We start from the raw sequence: 25,590 nt of genomic DNA on the forward strand, positions 1-25,590 counted from the left end.
TAATATCAAGTCTAGACTTAACGTCAGGCTTTCACCAAGTACGTCTGGCACCAAACTCTAGGAAATATACCACTTTTCTATACAATGGTCATTGCTATCAGTATTGTGTAGTCCCTTTTGGCTTGAACTCGCCACTAGCGGACTTCATTAGAGCTTTAGACTATGTGCTTGGGCAGGAACTTGTATCCAAATTAGTGATTTATGTAGATGACATTTTAGTACCTGGACAAGACTGGAATAAGCATGTTGGGCTTTTAAGACAGGCAATTGAGAAACTTAGAAGAGGGGGAATGACACTAAAACTACATAAGTGCAAATTTGCAGTACCTGAGTTAAAATTTTTGGGACATGTCATAACAGAAAAAGGAATTTTGGTGGATCCAGGCAAAATTAAAGCTATTTCAGAGTTTCCTATACCCCTGTAACAGAAAACAACTGAAATGATTTTATGGGCTATGTGGGTTCTACAGAAAATTTGTAAGTAAACAAAGCTTAAATGCACCCTGTCTAAGTATATTATTAAAAAAGGACACTGTTTGGATGTGGAGTAAAGATTTTCAAGAGGCTTTCAACAATAAAAAAGAACTGAATAACCAGAACCTGCTACACAGACCAGATTTCAGTTTTTATTTCTGTTTACATAATGACAGTAGTGATTATTGGTTAGGTGCTGAATTATTTCAAGAAAAATAAGTCAATAGGAAGGCAGTTTATTCTACATTTGCTTTTGCAAGCAGAATGTTATTGAAATATGAAAAAAAACTATACAGTCACAGAAAAAGATATATTAGCCATACAGCGGTAATTTAAAAATTTAGTATCTATTTACTTGGACATAAGGTAATAGTGTACTCTGATCATAAAGCCTTAAACTATTTACAGGAATGTAAGCTCTATCATGATAGGCTTACAAGGTGCACATTGTCTTTGCAACAATTCAACTTTGAAATTAAGTATATTAAGGGCTCTGACAACATAGTTACAGATGCTCTATCAAGGCTACCAGTAGGAGGGGAAACAGAAATTTTTATCAGAATGAAGAAAAACATTTAAAATGAGGTATATTAAAGGGGTCACAGATGAAAAAGTTGTTAGATCATTGTGTGATAAAATCAGGAGGAGTCAGCACTGTGATACAAATTGGACATTAATAAAGAGCTGTTTAGGGAAGAAGAACTACGAAAAATTAGACAAGTACTATAAGGTGTTTAAGGGTACTCTATTTAGGAGAACTGATGAAGAGTCAGACAATTGGAAACTATGCTGGCCTGAAGATGAAGCTGAGAGGTTAACTAGGTATACACATCAGAGCTATGGTCATGTATGCAGAAATTACAAGAAAATATATACTTCTGCAATATGGCCAAGAGAGTTAGAAAATAATTGTCAACTTGTGATAAGTCCCAATGAGTCAAAATAAGTAACAGAAAATGTCAAGATAAAATGAAAACATTACTCCTGCACAACCTCTAGACTTAGTCACTGTTGATTTCTATGGGCCTCTTGCAAGGAGTAGGTGTGGCCACTGCTACATTTTTGTCATGGTGGGTGTATTTTCTAAACTAATCAAGTTGTATCCTGTCAGAAAAGCCACAGGTACAGAGATAGTTACAAAAGTTGAAAAAGTCTATTTCTTAAATGTAAGGAAACAAAAAGTGATCTTGTCGGATGGGGGTTCAAAATTTTTGTCAAAAGCTTGAAAAGCCTATGTTGATAAATTGGTAATCAAACATGTTCAAATATCTGTATATAATCCCTCGTCAAACCCAGCTGTGAGGTATATGCATGAGATTGGTCGTTTATGCCGTACATATTGCAGTCATAAACATCCTACATGGTATGACCATGTATAACACTTTGAAGATGTCATGAACAGCTTGCAACATACTTCCACAGGATTTTCACCTTATGAAATTATGTTTCATCTAAAACTAGACAACATTATCACTGAACTCGTAGAATTTCCATCATGCACAATAACAACTAGGTATGCGTGAACGTGAAGCCATAGTCAAAGAAACCATGATAAAACAGGGGGGAATTAGAAAAAGATGACATGATAGCAAGATCAAAGCAACCAGGTTTAAAGTTGGAGATTATGTTTTAGTAAAATCATCTGAGAAATCAAAAATGTTAACTTCTGAAATAAAGAAATTCTTTGATATCTACACAGGTCCATTCGAGATTGTGGAGAATCCACACCCTAATGCATACAGGTTGGTGTATCCTAAATCCAGGAAAGTTCTTGGGCTAAGGAATATTGTTTCATTGAAATTGTATAAACAAAATGGGTAAGACTATGCTGAGAATGTTAAAAGGTGACTCAACAAATGTTTTTCACTGGAAATTATGAAATATTATGTATAAAAATTGACTAATTCTGATACTATTGTGTGTCCCAGAAAATGTTTATTATTTGTTTAAAATGTATTTGCTGTATCAAGTGTTTGCAATGAATTTTCTTTGTGTAATATGCTTATCATGTTAGTTCTTGATTTTTCTATATGTTTATGCTATTTGAATGATATTTGATAATGTGTGTAATTTTAGCTTGTGTAACCTTCTCACAACACACTCAGTGAGACATCATTTAAAATTCAAACCACTAATCAGTGCTAAATCTGTTTTGCAACAATTAACAGTTTTTTAAATTTTTTTAGTCTTAAAGGCAGAGTCCTAATTACTACACACCTAAGTTGTTGAAATGTCCAACTAAACAAGGGGGAGAATCGTTTTAAGCAAACAACATGAATTACTGTATATTTGTTTCTCAACCACTGCAAAGCATAGGAAGTAATATTTTTTCTAATTTTGATATATACATATCATTCTAAAACTTTCAAACAATCATAGCACCTTTACTGTGAATATGAACTCTTGTAACAGACTGACTAGCTTTATTTTTGAAAACAATTTAATTTTTTGTTTATCCTTGGTGTAAGTGTTATAGTTTGCGATAAGACATTTTACACCCAATATGTTAATGCATTTGTATTACAAATGTATTGAATTTATTGTTAGTTAAAGGATCCTTTTTGGACCAGTCCATGTCTGTGTAGTATCACTCAGACAGGTCCTGTAAACTTCTCCCACTAGACAAACATTACCAGAAGGATAAATATGTATCATAACCATGTACTTACATATAAACATTATGTAACCAAAAGGTGATTTCTGTATTTGATTTTTAGATAACATGGTATTATAATCAATGAAGTGATACAAACAGCTAAGCTGAGGAAATGGACTTGCTTCAGCACAAGCAGAAATCATACCTATTAAGGGAGGTCAGCTAAGTGCAGATGGACAATGTGAGATATTACTGTGAGTAGCAAGTAAAGTGGTGAACAAAAGAAGGTAAAACAAATAAGAAATCATACCTATTAAGGGAGGTCAGCTAAGTGCAGATGGACAATGTGGGACATTACTATGTGTAGGGAGTAAAGTGGTAAACAAAAGAAGGCAAAACAAACCTGCAGTCAATAGCTACAACCTTTTAATGGTTTAATATGAAGTGCTATGACATTATGCACTCATCTAAGTGGAAATTATAAATCTTCTTTTGTATTTCATTTACCTTAAAATTAACAATTGTATGTTTTCCTTTACTTTGTGTAACACAATTTCTGTGTTAAACCTAATGCCATGCCCATTGCTATGGATAGAAATTTAGCAAAATTCAAACAAAGCAATCCTATTAAAATTTTTAATTTATTTAAAATCATATTCTTGGCAGTTCCATTATTCTGGTGTCAGAATTTTGTTTGCATGTTTGTACTTACAAAATTCTTGGGGGGGAAATTGTAATGGAAATGACAAATAGACCTCATTTTGTTATGTTATACACTAATTAAAGCTGTGTTAAAAAAGCATTTGCTTAATATGATATTGGGATAGGTGTTACGATCAATAATCAATATTGAAATTTTATGTTCTTTGTCACTACGACTGCGATCTTTCGTGAGCAATGGGTTTTTGGTCACTTGAGTTCTGGCCACGTTCGAGTGTAGTTGTATTCAAGTTCTGGCAATAAATATTTGTTTCTTTTAAACAAATCGTGGAATCTTGCTTCATGATTTGGTTAGTCCAGTGATAATCAAAAACCTGCACCTTTTCTTACACCCAGAACAGCAAAGTAATCATCACCTAGACAACGAGAAGCCACAGGGACAATGCAGACTCAGCAGCATCAACAAAGGAGACATCATGGCCAGCTCTACAAAGTACTATAGAGCCATTAGCCACACTGTAATGGTGCCCTTATGGAGATAACTTTTGCAGTGTAGTAGATTTTTCCACTCATTAACACATTTTTAAAGTGAGAAGCTTTCATGGAACGTGCTCATACAACCAATGATTTGTAAAGAACTTTTGTAGCAAGGCATGTCCCTTGTAAGATCCTACTACAGGAAGACACAAAATTTTCCTGGAAGGAGGTGCAAGGCAGATTTTTCCTCTTCCTTAAGAAGCACTGATAACTTAGCCAGTCCTAGAATTTAATGACAAGACAGAACTGCACACTGAAGCTAGCAGGTATGGGATAGTCACAGTTCTAGTGCAAATTCAGTGATAACTTATGTTTTCAGAATACTCCCCAAGCCCAAGATCAAGTACTCTACAACAGACAAGGAGTGCCTTGCAGTTGGTTTAATCATCAACAGGCCCCAGCCATATTTATTTGGCAAACCATTCACTGTTGTGATGGACTATCAATTGCTGTGCTGGCTGACTGACCTGTAGAAATGAATGGGTCAACTACCGAGATGGACACTGAGGCTTCAAGAGTAAGATGTCACTGTAGTACACTAAAGCAGACACAAGCATAAGGACACCAACTTTCACTCAAGGAATCCCTTGGCAGCACACAGCAATGTGATTGAAGTCTCAAGTCATTGTTGTGTTAAATGACATTGCTGCTGAACAGAAGGAACATCTGACACGGCTGAAAACCACAGAAGCCTTTTAGAAGGAGGATCTGACTAAAGTGTAATTCCACTTAATAAACAGGGTTTGTATAAGAGGAACTACAGTCCAATGGGTTGGAAATGTTTTCTTGTCATACCAGCTGATTAACAGCCAATCATCCTCAAGTATTTCCATGATGCTGTAACATCAGGTCACCTAGAATTTGTGATGACTATAGACAGAATCTCACACATGTATCACTGCCTAGGTCTCTACCAGTCTGTTAGGCACTATGTGAGCCACTGCAAGGAATGCCAGCAGTGAAAACACATGCCACAGTTACCTCTAGGCCATCACGTAACAGTTCTACCTGCAGCCATGCCATTCACCTGAATTGGAATCAACCTCCTGGGGAGGTTCCAAAAGAAAATAAATGGGAATTAATTGATGATAGTCTATACTTTCTACTTCACCCACTATGCTGTCACCAAAAATGTATCAGCTACCAAAGCTCAAGAAATTGCAAAATTCCTTGTAGAAGACATAAATTTGTAGCATGGAGCACTCTTATGATGGCCTCTGATCATGAAATTTTTTTCCAGTCATGCTTAGTATCAGATGTAATTCCACATTGTGACATGCACAGGATGAAAACTGCCTATGACACACAGATAAAGGAGATCACAGAGTGCTTTAATAAAATATTGGCAGATATGCACATGTACATTTATGTCAGACAGGGGGAATTGGATATGATACTGCCTATTGTGGCATTTGCTTACAACACAGTGAAACAAGACACTACAAGACTACACCATTCTTCATGCAGCTTGTCAAGAGGTCAAGCTGAAAATGAATATACTGTTCCTGTTTCAACTGCATAATACTTAGAATGACTGCATGGAACACCTCACCATCAGTATCAAAGAAGCAAGACAGCTGGCTCTTATACAGACCCTGGATGCCCAGTAGAAACACCAAGCGCCTTATGACACAAAGCAGGGTCAGTGAAATACAGCCCAAGAAACATGGTATGTAGTTTTAGACCCGTGTGAAAAGTGGGGCTATTGGGAAAGTTTATAAAGTGCTATTTTGGGCCTTACTTTATCCTTCATTGCTTACTGGACATCAGAAATGAATTCAAAGATTATGACCCTTCATTAAGAAGACAAAAATGCAGAGATGTCATCCATGTCCTCCATATGAATCCCTACTGCACTCCTGAGGTGCAGATTGACTTGAGGGTTTCTCATTGAAAGAATCTGAAAACCTGCTCAGTGATTATGAAGCTTTGGTAGGAGTCATTACATATGCTGTTTATCTCAGTGAAGAGGCAGTGGTAACATGACCAGGATGTGAGGATCTATCAGTGCTGCCACGTAGAGGACCACTACCAAGAACTAGATCCAGCATGCTGTTGTTGGTTCCAGTGAGAGCTTCTGAAACAGTGCATCACTGTTTCTCCAGGAGAGAGATCAGCACCACAAGCTGTGCTGCAAGAATGTGATGTAGCACTTGGTGTTACTGGATGGCTTTCTGCGGATTGCCAGTTGAAATCCAATCACCAGCTATTATTTTTTATTTAATATTTATCATTTCTGGAAATTTCTCAAAATATCTTTTGTTTGTAATGCTTGTATATTTTGGGATATTTGATGTTTGTATAAACAGCAGCATTCTGTAGCCAGGAGTTCAGTTCCATTCTGGCAGTAGGTTGGTTTTCATAATAAATGTGCTTTCATTGTTAAGTATTATATTCAATCCATGACCCTGCCTTTAGATTTGAATTTGAATGTGGTTATGATGAGGTAATATGGAAGCTCTAGAAATGCTATAGGAGCAATAGACCAAAATATTTCAAAAATTAAATACAGACCAGTCTTTTTTGTAATTGAGATTAATGTTAGAGTCATGTATTCAGCCTAAAGTGGTGTTGTGAGGCTAGATAATTAGCTTTATTGCAACATAAAAACTAAACTGTAACTCATATGACTCTCTTAAATAGCACATTCAACAACAGAGTAAAACATATACTAAAGAAAAGAAAAACGTAAGTCAGTGACTACACCAAAAATAATAATTACAAATAGTTATCACTTGTGTGCAGCATTACATAGCACAAAACACTGTGCTTCACCACGCACCTCTTAGTGTCAGTGATATTTTCTGTCGAATCGGATATGTTATCCAGACTGGGTTGTGCACTGGTTGCTGATGGCACATTATAGGTTGCCTTTGAGGTCTGTTGCAGCTGATAAGTAATGGGTGGAGGAGAGGCTGGAGCAATGTCGAGTCCATGGTGTGTGTAGATGAGTCCGTACCCATGCAGGATGCATGGTGTAACGTGCACTAAGCCCTCTGGACCATGTATATTCGCAAATTTACTATATTATCTTTTTTCAAACTTATTTGTAATGTTTTAAAACTCCAACTGTATATTAGTATGTGTAGCGCTAGCACAATTAACACCTGTGATTAAAAAACAAATTTCATAAAATTACTGTACAACAAAAAGATAAATTTTTGTTTATGTGAATATAAATTTTTTCATAATTGTTCTATTGTGCTGTTGAGTGAATTCCATTTTCTGTAAATTATTTTCAGTTTAATGTTCTATGTTTTGATCTTAGTATGATTGTCTCTTTACTGATGTACTTTGGAACAATGTTAACTATGCCAGGTGGTTGTCATATGTTGTCTGGCGGGAAGGAAGGAAGACCTACAAGAGAAACTGGCTTCCAAATAGAAGAAATTCAAGCAAGGATTTGAAGGAGATCCTTAAAAAACAAGATTAGTATTTATTCTTTAAAACTACCACTAGACCCAACCTACAATATTTTAACTCCATGAACATTTATTACAATTAATAGTCTTCCAATTGTGCGTAACAAAGGACATTGTTAAAATGGAACCATTGTGACAAGGATACTTGTACTTTCGGATTTTTTACAGTGTTTATGTTTCAGTTGGCCAAAAAGCATACAATTGTGTGGAATGATTTTAAACCAAATATAGTTTGACGTAGTAAATGTGGAGAAGTTTTGGAATGACGCAACACTATGGACATACATGATTGTAAAAGGTTGAAATATTATTATCAAAGTTGACACCACCTACGTAATCCAGGACAATAATAAGCTAAGTACCAATTAAAACATTAATTTTTGTATTTCCTCAGTGCAGTGTTTTGTGAACAGTTGGATTGGTTTTTTCTTGAATTGATAATTTACAAACAAATTTACAAAAAATGGATCATGATCAGAACAATGAAATAAATATGCTGAACCTACCAGCTTCAACTAGTGTCTTTAACAGGACATAGGTGATAAAGGCATGTTTCAGGATATGTTACACAATAGTCAACCAGAACAGTTAAACAAAATCAGTGCAGACTTGGGATTTTTGGACAGTAGTATGTTAGATTTGAATCCAGACCATGAGAAACAATTACAGTTGTACATAACTGAAACAATGTTGAGTGAAAAGCACAAACAGTTAAATTTACAAGACATGTTTACTGCATTAATGTCATCAACGAAAAAAATAGTGAAAAACGTGAGAAAAATAGTGAAACATTTAAAAAAAAACTGTCATCAGTGGAAAAAATTTGTGAAAAACTATTAAAAGGCAATAGTCTCAGAATGTAATCTAATTAGAACAGAGCTTAATGTGCAAATTTCAAATGTTACAAAAGACTTAGTTGGTGTGTGTTCTCAAGTGAAAGCTATAGATGAAAGTATGAAAAAAGTAGAGGGGAGGGTAGAGTCCAAAATACGATCTTTAGAGACAAAAACAGGGGAAGTGGACAAGGATCTCAAGTCCGAGATAGGTGCTGTTGAAGTTAGATGTAAAGATGCTGTTAGAGATACTAGTAAACAAGCTGCAATCTTTACAAATAAGTTAAATGAAAAAATAGACAGTGTTGCCTTAGATGTAAATGAAAAGTTCAGAAGATAGCTGAGATAACAGACTCAAATGTGTCAGAGATTTCACTATTATTAAAAAAACAAGTACAACAATTAAAAGATGTGGCTTACCTAAAAAATCCTGTAATGTAGGACATCCAAACTTTCCTACTATGCCACTAAAGTGTTTCCCCGGTGACAAGCATTTTCACCCAGTTGATTTTATACAACACTGTCATGATAGTTTTCTGCCTGATTTGAATGATGAATTAAAAATTAAGTTTATTAAAAGATTATTAGAAAGGGGAGCCTTGTCATGGGCCAACCAACTTGACTGTAGCAATTTATCCATGGATGAATTTGAAAAGCGTTTCTTCAAAAAGTTTTGGTCTGACACTGAACAGGCAAGGATAAAGAGTGAGTTTTTTACTGGTCTGCTGTACAGGGAGCAGTGAGGGGTTTTGAAAGAGTTTTGCAAAGACCAGATCATGAGACTTGCACCCTCAGACCAACCTTTTGATGAATGAATGCAAATAGATGCACTTGAAAGAAGGCTACCAGAAAGAATTCAAATGAGGTTAGTTTATGGGCCAGATGATTCTGCAGACCAGTTCATAAAATATGTAGAAAAGTTGGACAGGGCATGTAACGGGTTTAGTCGATACAGTACTGATTTCGGGAGGCCAAACTGGAGTAATCACAATCATAATAGAAACACTAATAATAATGACAATTTTAACCAAGGACATAACAACACTCTAGGGAGGAAAGACAGGAATCCAAATAATTTTAGAAATTATTAGGATGTAGGACCACCAACAGTTTTACGAGAATAGAAATTCCGGTAACAGAAATGATGATAGGAATTTTGAAAATAGAGGTGGACAGTGGATAAATAATAACCAGTCCCCCCACATGTGACAGATAATGATAGTAGAGGTGACAGGTTAAACTGAAACCTTCTCAGTTGGTGGAAACATTGGTGCACAGTCATTCTTAACAGTAAACAGAAACATAAAACCTATACAACACTGATTATGTAAAATTCAGAGAGTTAACACATGTCTGATTATTTCTGACTACAAAAGTAATCAGTAGAATGTTTTACTGTTTGTAGTGAAAAAAGTTTTTCGATTATACCAAAAAGGTAAGGTAATGGAATTTTACAAAATGTACAAGTATATCAAATTATGTTGAACACCTTGAGTAACCAGTAAAAATGTAAGTGTAAAAGGTTGTATAATTGTAGGAGCAATGAGATTAGTACACAATGTATACACAATATTTGGTAAATTTTGAGGAAGTATATGGTATATATAGCTATTAGTAGAAGAGTACACCTGAGATATTTAGTGCCTTGTACTAGTTTTCAAAGTCTTTGCATAATGTCACAAGGGAAAGTACAGTTGCCTAGTGAAATGCATTTGAAAGTAATGAAGTGATTGTAGGGAGTAGTACCTTTCTGACCCTTAAGTTGAAGTAATGTGATTGTATACAGTAATGAGTTGTGCAAGCTATGCAATAATTACATACAGTAAAGCAATAAAGAACGTAAATAGTGTAATGTCTGTTATTATGGAGTATTTAGTGGAGTAATTAGGTGATATTATGAGGTTATGAGGTAGAGCTATTATGTTGATGCAATGAGGAGATATTTGATGTATTTAGTGAAGTATTGTTGTATTACTGATGTAATGGAGGAGAATGATGTTAGGTATGGACTGGATAGGGAACCTGTCTTTTCTTACTGTGGAGAAAGTTTTGGAAGACACATGTAGTCAGCAAGGTTTGTAATGCAAGTTGTTTCTGATGTGAAGTAACAGATGCAAGTAAATACTCAGTTATATTTATGCAGAAAGGTTGATTCCATGTTAAGTGTGACATCTTTTGTAATTATGCAACATGCTAATAATCTGTATACTGAAAAGTAATTAAGCATCTTGTTGGTAATTAATGTGAAGAACATGACACTTGAAAATAGGAAGTAAACTGAAGAATGTTATTAGTGAATTAACAACTATGCCTATATGCCACTACATACTTGTACACTGTTGAAAGGTAGTGAGAAGTGAAACTGTTTATTTCTGAACTTATGAAATTCTTTATACTTACATTGAATCATATAAGATAAGTCTGGATGACACTTCTTAACCTTTGATGGTTGATGTTTTCAGTACTCAAAAGGCTTTATAAACTGAGCTACTTATTGTATCAGACTATATGCTTGAGGCATATTATTGTTTTGTTACTGTATCTGAATATCAAATGAGAGTTGGGAGCTATTTTGTTACTTTTCTGAAAATATGATGAGGTATATACTAAGTTTTTGAAATATTTTACCCTAGATGGGAGACTTTATACTGACTTTGTTTTGTGCTTCATGTGCACCAAGTGTTACAACCATACAGTGAATTATGGAAACATGTAATGATCATCATTTATCTGTACAGAAATTCTAGTTTTTACGTGTTTCAACTCAACCATGTCCAACACAATGACTTGTAAATATCTTAGTGCTGTTACATATTTTCTTTGATGTTTTATTATTTATGTAACCAACTATGAGTATGGGGGTGATTCTTGAATGATACTAACAGGTACCAAGACTATTTTGCCATTGAATACTATACCCACACCTCATTAAAAAAACTGCATAACATTTTATCATTTTTATAAATACCTTGAAGATGCTGTCTGATAACTAGTAATATATGTATACTATTCTTTGTCTTTGAACAACTTGTAAACAGTGCAGAAGGCACCATGCAATTTTATGTACATGTCTATGATGCAGAACTCTGAAACAAACAAATCCTATTTTCACTGAGGTGTGTAAAATAGAGTTGTTGAAACTATTGTCAATGTAAAATGGTACTGTAATCCATGGTAATGCCAAAAAGGCACAAAGAACTTACTTCTGTGATATGGTATCTCATTTTTCAGTTGTGAAATTGGTATCATAATCTACAATATTGGAAGTGACATTGTATCTTACTGTTATGATGAAAGTAACAGGAAAGACTGTTTTCAAAATCGTATTAACTTTTCAACTTTAGGAAGTCAAGTGTATACGAGAACAAATCATTTATCTTATTATTTTCTGAATCCAAGTTAAAATTTATTGATTGTTGGGTGTTAGCTTTAGTCTTGTTACTGCTAACACATTAATATTTGCTTTACAATTTTGTCTTAGTATAAGTACTTTTTCTTTAATATCACTAATTAGTATTTGTACAAAATTCAACAGCATAACTACATTTGACAAAATCTAAAATTATTGTTGCGAGAAGTAATCTTTTCCAATTTTTTTTTTTTTTTTCAAGATGAGTTAGTATTTGCTTTTGCCTAAGTGTTTGCCAAGCATTCTTTTCACTTAACTTCAAATCAGTTAAGAAGTCATTCTGACCCTTTCCTTTTTTTCTTCAATTCAGATTCTGACACCTTATTTATCTTGCAATTTTCTCATTAAATATTTCATATATGTGATTAGGGAACATTGGATTCTGAAGCTGATACACTGTGAAATGTTGCAGTAAATGCCCTGGGAGCTGTGTCCACTCCTAAAAAATCATCAAGACCATCAGCAATATGAAGAACCATCGGACACCACCCTCCAATTCAGCACACACCAGGCACTGCTTTTTACCAGCCTTCAACTACACAAACCACAGAAACCTATGATTTTGTAAACACTTATGTTACTGCATGTTCTGCTTTTCAGATTTGTAAACATGCCTATGAGACTTTCTCTCGCAGTGGAATGCGAGCAAACTTCTTGGGGGATGTGTAACGTGTGCTAAGCCATCTGGACCGTGTACTCATATATTCACAAATTTATGATCTTATCCTTTTTTCAATCTTATTTGTAATATTTTAAAACTCCAACTGTATAGTACTATATGTCATGCTAAAACAGTTAAAACCTATGATTAAAAAACAAATTTCTTAAGATTACTGTACTACAAAAAGATAAATTTTTCTTTATGTAAAATGTAAATGTTGTGTGACTAGAGCCTCCTGTTGGGTAGACGGTTTGCCAAGTGCAAGTCTTTCAATTTGATGCCACTTTGGCACCAGCATTGATGGGGATGAAATGATGATGATGACAATGCACATCACAAGTGCAATATAATAGAAGTGTGAATTTGTTCTTGTTCTTTATAACAAAAAGAGTATCAATAATGTTGTTTCAGATTCTCTAGGAAAAAAGTAACATTGTGCATACATTTAAAATTGAATGTATAAACAGGCAATAAATTTGTTATTTACCCTCTTACAATCTGGACTAGTTTTATTGCAGAATAACAATCAGTTTTGCATCCTGCAGTTGTTTTATGTGGTTTGTAAAAAATTTAGCTACTGTGTGTTATTGTTTCATTTCAAGAATTTCTGTGGTCAGTTGATAGGAGCCGACTGATATATAGTTGTGTAACTAACTTTTCTTTTGCATAGTATTCTCCAGTTAAATACATTTCAGTATTTATTTGTAGAACACAGTTGGTGGGGAGGGGAGGGGGAGGGAGTGATGCAACAGAGCTAAATGGCTCCATCCTACTTGTTCTTGGACTTGACATTAATATAATTTTTATTTCTTTTATTTGATCCCATTTATGTACAGCACAAATATGACAGTTGTGCAAAATACCTACTTTCATATTGAGAAGGAAAGTTGCTACTCACTATATAGCAGAGATGATGAGTCATGATAGACACAACAAAAAGATTCACACAATTATAGCTTTCGGCCATTAAGGCCTATGTCAGCAGTAGACACACATACACACTTGTACACGCACACACACACATGAAAACACAACTTGCACACACGTCTGCAGTCTAAACTGCAACATTTCACTGTCTGCAACTCCCACCATACTATCCATCCCCCTCCCTGCCCCAGCCTCCTCCTTACTCCCACCCAGTCGCCACTCCCGTCATGCACTGGTGCTGCTGCTCGCAGTGTGGTTTCAGCTCTCTGAGACTGCAGACATGTGTGCAAGTTGCGTTTGTATGAGTGTGTGTGTGTGTGTGTGTGTGCGTGTGTGTATGTGTGTCTACTGCTGAAAAAGGCCTTAATTGCCGAAAGCTATAATTGTGTGAATCATTTTGTTGTGCCTATCACGACTCAGTATCTCTGCTATATGATGAATAGCAACTTTTCTTCTCTGGTATTGTTACATTCCATCCTGGATTTGCCATTGTTTACTTTCATATTGAAGCAAGAATTCATAAAATTTTATTATTCACAGAGTACTTTTGCAAGCAATGATTGCAATAGTACAGTGGGTTTAACTGAAAATAATTCTCATGAAGAAATATTCATAATTTAAGATTCATAAGCAACAGGTGGAGATTAAATTTGCAATGAGCTAATAGATCTTTCTTGCTAAATTGATGTAGCTCATTTTAAAGCCCTCATTCTCCTCTTCCCCATAAACATTTTGTTTTTCACCAAAAACTTCCTGCTCAAATATTATTCATAATCAAAGTTCTTGTGTTCTAGAATGTTCGAATTTTTAACTTGAGATTATTTCTAAAATCCCGTCCCATAGTTTTATAGCCCTGATTTTTCTGCTTCTCAAAGTATCAACTTTAACTAAAAGAATTTGTTAGTTTGCTAATTATTCAATTTGGAAAATTTAATTTTTTACTTACTTTTGATGGTCTCTGGGAATCCTCATGGAAGTAGAAATTATTTATATGGAATAGTACCTATCATTTTTCCCCTGCTAATAGAGACCATGTTTGAAGCAAATTGCTATTTTGTTTATTAAACTTTTGTGTTATCTTGTTGTGCTCTTCTTGATATTATTAATTAATATGTAAAATCAGATCATTGTTTTCATTCTTATGCTTGTCTGTAACTAAGTGTGCAGAACAGTGCTTCAAATGGTCCACATGTCACATTCATTTCATCAAGTTCATGTAACTGGTAATAAAATCAGTCCTTGGTTGGCCATCAGTCTGTGGTTAACTGTTGAAATGTACATTTCTTTGTGAATCAGTCAAAAGTTCACAAGAACTTGTACTTAGTCAGTGGACATCACACATTATGTTAACAGAATGTATTTATGAAACAGTGTGTGGGAGAAATACATTTGTGTCAGATTCAAGTATGACTGACCCAGTCTGTCACCAATGAAATGTGAGATTTTGTTAATGAGTGTAGATTACCTCCTGACTATTAAAAATCTGATCATTATAAAAGTAAATCTGAGGTTCAATAAATATGAAGGAATTGAAACCTGATCACATATATCTTAAAAGAGCAACAGTTTAGACAAAGGTTCTGACGTTAATGATTACATAAAACCCCTAATATACAGATTTAATTCAATAGGTTATCTTTACCAGTGTAATATTTCTTTTCCATCAGAGAGTTTTTGATCTTTGTAAAGTTACTGTGATGTGTGCATCATTCAATAGCTTTAGGTTCAGACTTTTTATGAATTTGATGCATGAGAGCTGAGATCATATTTTAAGGATTCTATGTTTGTGGGGTATGCTTCTGAACTGATTCCTCCTTTGTGTGTTGTGAGTGTGAACACTTATGCTTTCTGTCCTTTCTAACCTGTTTTCTGTGATGAATATTATTACAATGAAATGAAAAACCTTAGCTGCTTACAGGCATTGACATATGTCAACGGGGACAGATGAAAATGTGTGCCCCAACCGGGACTAGAACCCGGGATCTCCTGCTTACATGGCAGACGCTCTATCCATATGAGCCACTGAGGACACAGAGGATAGTGCGACTGCAGGGATTTATCTCTGGCAAGCCTACCGCATGACCCACGTTCTCAACGTATTGTCCTATTGTTTTCCAGATGTGAAGTGATATTAAGGTTAAGATGACTGGACCATTGAAGCAATGTCTGTATGCTTTATGTGGCCTTTTCCTTAAAATGATTGTAATTGCTTTTCTTTGATGTGTGAACACTCTCTTTGATCACTGAATATTTGAGTATACCCATACTGAAGATGTGGTTTAAAAAGAGTCTATGATATACTATACACAGAAGTTGCTTGTCTGCTCACCATATAACTAGACTACATTGAGTTTTCTATTCCAGTTTCAGGAAAGATATCTAAACAATTACAGAGAAGAATATTAGTTGCCATTTTGTAGCATGTTTCCAAATGAATTACAGAGAATAATATTACTTACCGTTTTGTTGTAGCATGTTTCCATACCACATTGTATTCTTGGTCATCACATGATGTTCTGCAGTCACAGACTATACCAAGCTTCTTGGTTTCCCAAGCAGCTTTCAATATTCCTAGACGTTCTGTAATAAATAAGTAAATATACCCATTGGACCTATCATATTGAATGAAATTCATTAAGAATACTGATTTTTTGAATTATTATTACAGGTAATTTTAATTATGCTATAAGAATTTAAAATCAAGTTATGAATATTAATAAATGAAAAACAAAATTGAGCATCTAAAGGAAGAGGTATCAGTTCTAAAGAAGAAAACAAGTCATGGGAAGGAACTATGCATATGAAGAAAATTAAAAGTAAATGACAAAGACATACTCTCCTTCTCCCAATCCCTGAAATGGAAACACTTCTTGATCACCAATCCCTCCAACCAAGGCCAACCTAATTCCAACACTGAACCCTGCCTCTCCCAGTTTATATCACCATCAATCCATGAGGATCCCCCCCCCCCCCCCCCCCCATCCCCACCTAATTACGTGCTTGTCACCTTCCACAGATTCCCTACCTCCACAGTTTGGCCTCACCATACTTTCCCAGGCCCCTTCCTCAAAATGCCAACCTTCCAGCAGAAGGAAGAATAGCCACACAAAACCTCAGAACTAATCATGACCTAATCCTCCTATCTGCAGACAAAATTTGCACCACAGTTGTTATGAATTTCAGTGTCTTCTTAGTGGAAGACCTCTGCCATTTATCTGATTCCTCCACCTATAAACTCTGCCAGAATTATCCCATCCAGAAGTCCGACAGTCACCAATCCCTGCTTAAAGCCTTAGGTCCTTCTCAAACCTCTCCCCTGAATCTGTTTCTCTCTTCACCCCTATGACACCCACTCACACACATCTTGTACACACTCTTCAAAATCCACAGACTCAACAATCCTGGATACTCTATTGTGGCTGGTTCTTGTGCACCCACTGAAAGAAATTGGGCCCTCATTGACAAGCACCTCCAACCAGTTGCCCATAATCTAGCCTCCCTTTTCAAAGATACCAACAACATCCTTCACTGACTCTCAACCATCTCCATCCCCTTACCTTCTGGATCCCTACCCTGACTGTTGATGCCACTTCCCCATACACTAACATCCCTCACGCCCATGGTCTTATCACAAGTGAGCACTACCTTCCCCAATGTTATTCAAACTCCAAATCCACTACGTCATTCCTCACACAACTTACTAACTATACCCTAACTCACAGTTACTACTTTGGAGTGAAGGTGTACAAGAAAATCTATGGCACAGCCATGGGCCCTAGCCTCCCAAATTGCCAAACCCCCAGCCTGGTTCAGGTTTATTGCAGATATCTTTTTGATATGGACTCAGGGCAACGATACCCTATCCTCATTCCCTCAGAACCCCAACACCTGCTCTCCCATCTGCTTCACCTGGTACTCCTCAATCCAGTGTGCCACCTTCCTAGATGTCGACCTCCTCCTCTCTGGTGCCTCCATCCACACTTCTGCCCACATTAAATCCACAATCCATCAACAGTACCTGCATTTCAACAGCTGTCACCTCTTTCACACCAAAAAATCACTCCCATACAGTCTGATCACCCAGTGATGGTGTATTTGCAGTGACAAGAACTCCCTTTGCCCAGTACAATGAGGGTTTCATTAAGGCCTTCACTGACAGGCACTGTTCCCCAGACCTAGTCCACAAACAAATCGCTCATGTCATTTTTCCTCACATCCCCATTTATCCTACCAACCCCAAAACCAGCAACAAAGAAGTGCTCCCTTTGTCACCCAATACCAACCCAGACTGGAACAACTGAACAATATCCCTCACCAGGGCTTTGATAGCCTATTGTCATGCTCTGAAATTAGGAACATCCTACCTGAGATCCTTCCCACCCTCCTACAGTAGTGTTCTGTCACCCACCCAACCTCCACAACGTCCTAGTCCACCCCCATGCCACTCCCAGTCTCAACCCATTGCCACAAGGGCCATATCCCTATGGAATACACAGGTACAAGACCCGCCCAATACATCTATCCACCACTTCCTGCTCCAGTCCTGTCACTGGCTTATCCTACCCCATCAGAGGCCACGCCACCTGTGAAAGCAGCCATGTTATACACCACCTCTGCTGCATACATTGCACAGATTTTTTATATTGGTATGACTACCAACCAGCTCACCACAAGGATAAATAGCCACCACCAAATTATGGCCAAGAGCAAAACAGACCACCCTGCAGCCCAACCGAGCAGATTCTTTGCTCCCATAATTATCCTGGCCTCAATCTATGGTAACATGTCGCCACATCCTTTACCTAACAGTTCCCACCCTCTCTGTCCTATCACCTTCTCCCCATTCTTGTCTCCAATCCCCTTTGTGTGCCGCCCTCTGCCAATGTAACCCCTCCATCTTTCCCCCCACGCCTTTTTTTCCCCTCTCTCTCTCTTTCTCTCTCTTTCTCTCTCTCTCTCTCTGTCTCCATTTTCATCATCTTCCTGCCCCACAACCTCCTGACACTGAGCCTGCTGGCAGACAGCACTCCTCTCTCCACCAATCCATACATTGCTATCCCTTCCCCTTCCCTGCCCCCTCCAGACTGCTGCTTCCATACTGCATGACATTTGCATTCTGTTATGAACCGCCATAGTTGGCGGTGATGTTTGCATGACATGTGCTTGGTTGTGTGAATGAGAAAGGTGTGTGCTTCTCTTCCTTTTTCTGATGAAGGCTGTGGCTGAAAGCTTATGTGTAACTGTCTTGTATTTGTGCCTGTCTGCAACTTAATCTGTTGTCTTTGCAGTAAGTAGCAATCTATCTTTACATACATTGCTATTTTACTATTAGTCTTTTAGTCTGTCCTAATTTTTGTTTGCACTATTCATTTCTCTTCTGTCTAATCTATCTTTATTTCTTACTCTCTCCTTATCATCTCTGGGCTGTAGTTAGTACAGTGCTAACCAATGTAGCATCTCTGACATAATCTCTCTCTCATCTCCCCCTTCATTCCTACCTATCCTTTTCCTCTCTGCTGGTAGGTCCCTGTCATACTTGTGTCTGAGTGATATGCCCTTCCTTTTAATTTTCCCTAACCTATCACTTTCTTCTCCTTGAGCAATGAACTATTTCTTGCAAAAGTTAGGAACTCTAGCACTTTTGTATGAAAATCCTGGCAGATTAAATCTGTGCACCAGACCGAAACTTGAACTCAAAATCTTTGCCACTTGCTGGGAGGTGCTCTGCTGACTGAGCTATCCAGTCATGACTCACAACCTCTCCTAACAGCTTTACTTCTGCTAGTACCTTATCTACCTTCCAATTCTAGACAGCTTTATATATTTGTATTGGCAATACTATACATTTTGCCTCCTATAGGTAACTTCTACCCAGCAGTTCTGCCTTCTAATTTATTAATTTTTTCAGCTGATTCCCAAAATCATATATTAAGGTTAATACAAAACGTTTCAGCAGTGAAGAACTTACACTTAACTATCTATTATTTACTCATAATTACACAGTCAATTAACAGTTGCTTAATTTCATGTTATTTATATTCCTTGGTCTTATAAAGTGCTTATATATAACTTACCATGTCAGTCACAAGGTAGGTTAGAGAAATACTTATGAAAGACCATGCAAAATGCAAAAGGGAACTGAAGTCCATGGTCTTGCTGTCTGAGTTGTGACCTCAGACTACTGATTAATAACAGCACTTCCTCTTATAACATTACATCCCCTGAATTGTATGTTCCTTAAGGTGTAATTAGCTAGTCGGTAGAACAGGATAATGAAATACTGGATTCATACTGGTGCATGTGATGCATGTTTCATGATATACTTCAATTTTTGGCATGTTGTCTTACTTTTGCAACAATGTTTATTTATGATATATAAATCCATCATTGTTTAATACAATTTAATGTTCTGAAGAAAGCAAAGTTTATCATATTATTTCATATGCTAAGGTATAAAGGTCTGTACACTGAAATTTCATGTGTACATTTTTCTGTTCAGCTAATTTAATAGTTTCAAATCCAGAAGGACAGGTGTTTGGTTATGTAATGTAATTTATGTATTAAATGTGTCAAATTAAATCATATTAAACATCTTATCTGTGACTGTTGCCTATTTATGTAAATAACAATCTAGACCAGTAGTGGAAACAATTGTTTTACATGAACTAAGAGCAGCTTGATAGTTTAGTCCAGTCATATGGTGCTTCTTAGAGGAAATTTTTGTAGAAGTTTTTTTGACAAGCTTTCTGTAAGTTCTTGAACCTGAATTCTGCAAAGTCCCACCAAAATTTCGGCCCATAAATAGTTAAAAAAATGAAAAAAGCTACAAAAATATTGGACTTTTTTGGTTAATTGTTTATAACTTGGAAAGTACAATATTGTCAACAAAGTTGAATATTTATGAAAAGAAAGAGGATAAAATTTCCCACAAAATAGGTCTGAATGACATTTTTCATCAGATCAAACATATGGCATGTAGCAGGTATTGAACTTAGCATAATTTTGAGGGTATCATCAAAACCCTGTTCCTTATCCCTCATTATGCTATGATGTTCAGTCAGATGGTAAAACAATAGCTTCAATCACTTCTACAGTTAAAAACTGTTCAAATAACTTATACAAATGACATAATAATTATGCTTTATTTGACATTTGATAATAATGAGTATCATAATATTATATTATTAACATAACAATTTTCATGAAATTTCAAAGAAGTTTCAAGCACTTCGTGCTTCATGAACCACTGCCCTTGTCTTTACTTGATTCGTCTGGAAAATGAGCACATATGTGGGTATGTTACAGCTAAATAAGATAATAGATGACTAATTTCGGCCCATACCAAATAATAGCAACATAATCATTTACCTATTATAACCGAGCAAGGTGGCGCAGTGGTTAGACACTGGACTCGCATTCGGGAGGACGATGGTTCAATCCCGCGTCTGGCCATCCTGATTTAGGTTTTCCGTGATTTCCCTAAATCGCTCCAGGCAAATGCCGGGATGGTTCCTTTCAAAGGGCACGGCCGACTTCCTTCCCCGTCCTTCCCTAATCCGATGAGACCGATGACCTCGCTGTCTGGTCTCCTTCCCCGAAACAACCAACCAACCTATTATAATTACAATAAATTAGAGTAGAAACCAATATACAATGTTTGTTATAATAATGAGGTATGAGATTTCACAATGGGGCAAATTATAATAAAAGCAATGTGAAATGTGGCTTTTCTTCTGTAGCAGTCCTTGCTTCACTCTCCTGTTCTTGCTCTACTTCCAACACACCTCCTTCTAAGTCTTGCAAATTGGGGTGACTGATATTCTTGCAAACTGTATCACAGTTGATGCAGAGCTTCAAGTTGTGAAGGCCTCTATTTTGACAGCTACAAGAGTTTTGACAACACACAATTTTGCTTTTGCATCCAATGTAGGTCAGAATAACATTGGGTGCTGTTTACTGAAGCATAGTGGTTGCAACTAGGTGATCCTTGGACCTCTATCAAACCTATTCTTTGGGATTTTTATTTTTTCCCAGCCACTATTGCACCAGTAGGCACACATGGAGAATATGCTGATGAGCAGCATCCTCAGTTGGTGGCAAAGTTGACAGTTGTTCTGAAGTCAATTTGACTAAGCTTCTGTATGGGATGTGACTCAGGGACTCCCTGCTTATACCACCATACAGCTTGGTGATGAATTATTTACAACACTCCACTAAAGCCTCCTTATCTGCATTTCGATCTTCAAATATTTGTATGTCCTGTTTCGATTCATGGTTTTTCTTCAGTGCAGTTATGCATTTCACTTTGCCCTGATTGTAGAGCAGAAGCAGTGTCACAGCCACTGCCTGCGTGCAAAAGCTGGATATTCTCTGGGGTGGGGTAGCCAGTTCCCTGAGGAGTGTAAAACTGCTGTGGGACTTTTCCTTTCCCTAGTTTTATCAATAACACATTACTTTGTTCATAGAGGCTTGTTAGAATGACAAGAAGCTCCAAGTCTTCCACAACAACACAGATGAATGTGTGGGGTTCAAAGATAGTACATTGTTGATAATCAAGATATCAGCATCTTCAACAGCTTGCTTGGAAGCTAAGCCTGATTTGGCCGGTTTGTCCATTAAAATGTTAAGCAGTCCTTGTTCTTTAGATCAGAGAGAAATTTTTCCTGAGTGACACTTGATACCATCATTTAGCTGAAGATTATTTCTACAGATCTGTTGTTTGTGGGACCTCCTCACTTACTTGTTCTCCTCAATGTTCTATTAGTGTACTTTTTTCAACATAGTTCATGAACATTAACCACAGTTTTGCTCTTCAAAAAGGCATCCATCCCATACATCCTCTACTTACTTGCTTCAAGAACATTCTTCAAGCCCACTTAGGGCCAAAGTGATGACACTTTTCTCCAGTCATCCAGTACATTATCACATATCATTATGTATGACTACTTAATCTTAATTTACCAATCGCAAATAGTTTCTAAGCAACCATCAGAGGGTGAACTCATATGCAACTGCCACTGTAGGAGACCAACACACAGGATCAGTCTTCCCGGTGCCAGGAGAGGAAAGTCATCTCACAAACATCTTACACCTACACCACAGGAAGTATCAGTTACCAACCATTGCAATAAAATTGTGAGTGAAGATCATACATCAGCAATGGATGTGCAACAAAGTTCAGTAGAAGCACAGGAAAGGGGGGAGAGTGGGGGAGTGTAGGTTGTGAGATGACACGTCTCCTCAGCTTCAAAATCACATTATCTTCAAGACACGCCATCTGCCATATGGTAGGTCTGGCAAAAAAAATCAGTGAGGTCTATTTTGTAATTTTATCCTCTTTACGTTCATAAACAGTCAGCTTTGCCAAAAATTGTGCTTTCCCTGAGTTATAAGTGAAAGACCCAAATAAATCCCATTTTTTTGCATTTTTAACCATTTTTCAGGCCAAAATTTTGGTAGGATTTAAAAAATTTGTATTCTGCGCCCTTGAAAACATATAGAAAGCCTGTCAAAAAAAAAATTCTCCAAAATTTTCTGCTATTTGGCCTTTCTAAGCACCATTTGACTTGACTAGTTGCAGCTGTATCACAAATTCTGAGACAAAAATTTACAATTTTTCAAGTAATTTTTGTGAAAGTTTGATGCAACATTTGAAGATGAGACAATATGAGATTACTTGAAATGGAGAATATAGATTCATTCCATAATTTGAATAACAATCCGGGCCTCCTGCCAACCTAGGACAACATGCCACTTTCAGCAGCTAAGTACTTTCATAAGTTCCATATATTCCTCCTGTTCTAACATTCTGTGGTAATGTAATGATCTTAAATTAATAGCACTGTTGCAGCTGTATATTTTAACTGTAGATAGTATGGTGTACCATTATATGGGTTCTCTTGCTGGAACTTTTTCAAACTAGATTTTAAATACTAATCTACTAAAACTACAGTTGATCGACTGGGTGTGAAGGATGCAAATGTTTGATCATAGTGTAGAAGTGATTGATACTGAAGTCATGAAGCAATAAAATTTAGTGTAAATAATGTACTCAGTACAAATGCCAGGAAAAGTGAGAAATACAATGCAGATATGAAGCCTGAGTCTTTTTCAGCTTGTTACAAACATAACTATGAACCTGCATTCCCTCTAAAGAAAATTAAAGTAAAAACCAGACTAACACTTGGATAATACAGGGTATAAGAAAATCTTCAGAGAAACTTAGAAAGTTAATTAAACCATCTAGGCAAAATCCGACTCTGAAACAGTACGTAAACTGCTACAGAAAAATGTACAAGAAAGCCATTATAGCAGCAAAAAAATTAAACAATGATTCACACATCAACAGAAAAAGGGTAGCAAAAAATGAAATCAGTTTGGAATGTAATACATACAGACTTAGGCAGAATCAAAAAAAAATTGTTCTTAAAAGTGAAGGTAAAACTATAAATGACCCTTTACAAATTGCCACCATATTCAATAGCCACTACACAAGTTTAGTACCAAATCTTATAAAAATGAAAGTCACATAAAGACCAATCATAACAGCTCTGTAAATCCTAAAACTGTATTTTTGTATCCTGTAACAGCACAATCTACTTGCTTGTTCAGAAATAGTTTATGCCATGAACAAAGGGAGGACGTATAACAGGCTGACACAGTGAATGAGAAGTTCAACTCATTCCTGAACTTATTCATTAAACATTTTGAAGCTTCTTTCCCCCAAAGACAGATTAAAATCAAACCAACCTGTAGTAAAAGGAAAGAGTGGCTAACTACTGGCATAAAAATATCATGTAACAAAAAGAGAGATCTGTATGTACAACAGAGGACTAGTACAGATCCAGCAGTTAAGTTACATTACAAGAAATACTGTAAACTTCTAACAAGTGTAATCAAGGAGGCCAAACAGTTGCACTATGCACAAAAAATTAGCAATTCATACAATAAAATAAAAACCAAATGGCACATCATAAAAAGTGAGACAAATAGGAACATAAAACCTGACAATAATAAACACAAAGTTGCAGCCTCAGATTTCACCAATTTTTTTCTCTCTATAGCTGAAAAAACAGTGAACCATAATAAACAGGCTCACACAGAAGCTATTGAACTACTTAACCACATGCAAATAACATCTAAAGTAGCACTTCATTTCAGAAGTACAACCCCTAAAGAAATTGAAAAAAACCATAAAATTACTCAAAAACTCAGATTCCTGTGGATACGATGGCATGGACCTTGCTGTTGGTGGGGAGGCTTGCGTGCCTCAGTGACACAGATAGCCGTACCGTAGGTGCAACCACAACAGAGGGGTATCTGTTGAGAGGCCAGACAAACGTGTGGTTCCTGAAGGGGGGCAGCAGCCTTTTCAGTAGTTGCAGGGGCAACAGTCTGGATGATTGACTGATCTGGCCTTGTAACACTAACCAAAACGGCCTTGCTCTGCTGGTACTGTGATGGCTGAAAGCAAGAGGAAACTACAGCCATAATTTTTCCTGAGGGCATGCAGCTTTACTGTATGGTTAAATAATGATGGCGTCCTCTTGGGTAAAATATTCCGGAGGTAAAATAGTCCCCCATTTGGATCTCCGGGTGGGGACTACTCAGGAGGACGTCATTTTCAGGAGATAGAAAACTGGCGTTCTACGGATCAGAGTGTGGAATGTCAGATCCCTTAATCGGGCAGGTAGGTTAGAAATTTTAAAAAGGGAAATGGATAGGTTAAAGTTAGATATAGTAGAAATTAGTGAAGTTCGGTGGCAGGAGGACAAGACTTTTGGTCAGATGAATACAGGGTTGTAAATACAAAATCAAATAGGGGTAATGCAGGAGTTGGTTTAATAATGAATAAAAGAATAGGAGTGCAGGTAAGATACTACAAACAGCATAGTGAATGCCTTATTGTGGCCAAGATAAACACGAAGTCCACACCTACTACAGTAGTACAAGCTTATATGCCAACTAGCTCTGCAGATGACGAAAGAATTGAAGAAATGTATTATGAAATAAAAGAAATTATCCAGGTAGTGAAGGGAGACAAAAATTTAATAGTCATGGGTGACTGGAAT

General features: G+C 36.6%; 1 protein-coding gene across 1 annotated transcript in view; it reads right to left on the reverse strand.

Moving 5' to 3' along the window:
• LOC126419503 (sodium channel protein Nach-like) overlaps positions 1-25,590 on the reverse strand; it is a 156,630-nt gene that overhangs the window by 33,024 nt on the left and 98,016 nt on the right. Inside the window, exon 10 of the mRNA XM_050086693.1 lies at positions 15,979-16,099. Within this exon, the coding sequence (XP_049942650.1) occupies positions 15,979-16,099 (121 nt within the window). The remainder of the gene's footprint in view (positions 1-15,978; positions 16,100-25,590) is intronic.

The sequence above is a fragment of the Schistocerca serialis genome, chromosome 9 (assembly GCF_023864345.2).
Source record: "Schistocerca serialis cubense isolate TAMUIC-IGC-003099 chromosome 9, iqSchSeri2.2, whole genome shotgun sequence".
NCBI classification, from domain to species: Eukaryota; Metazoa; Arthropoda; class Insecta; order Orthoptera; family Acrididae; genus Schistocerca; species Schistocerca serialis.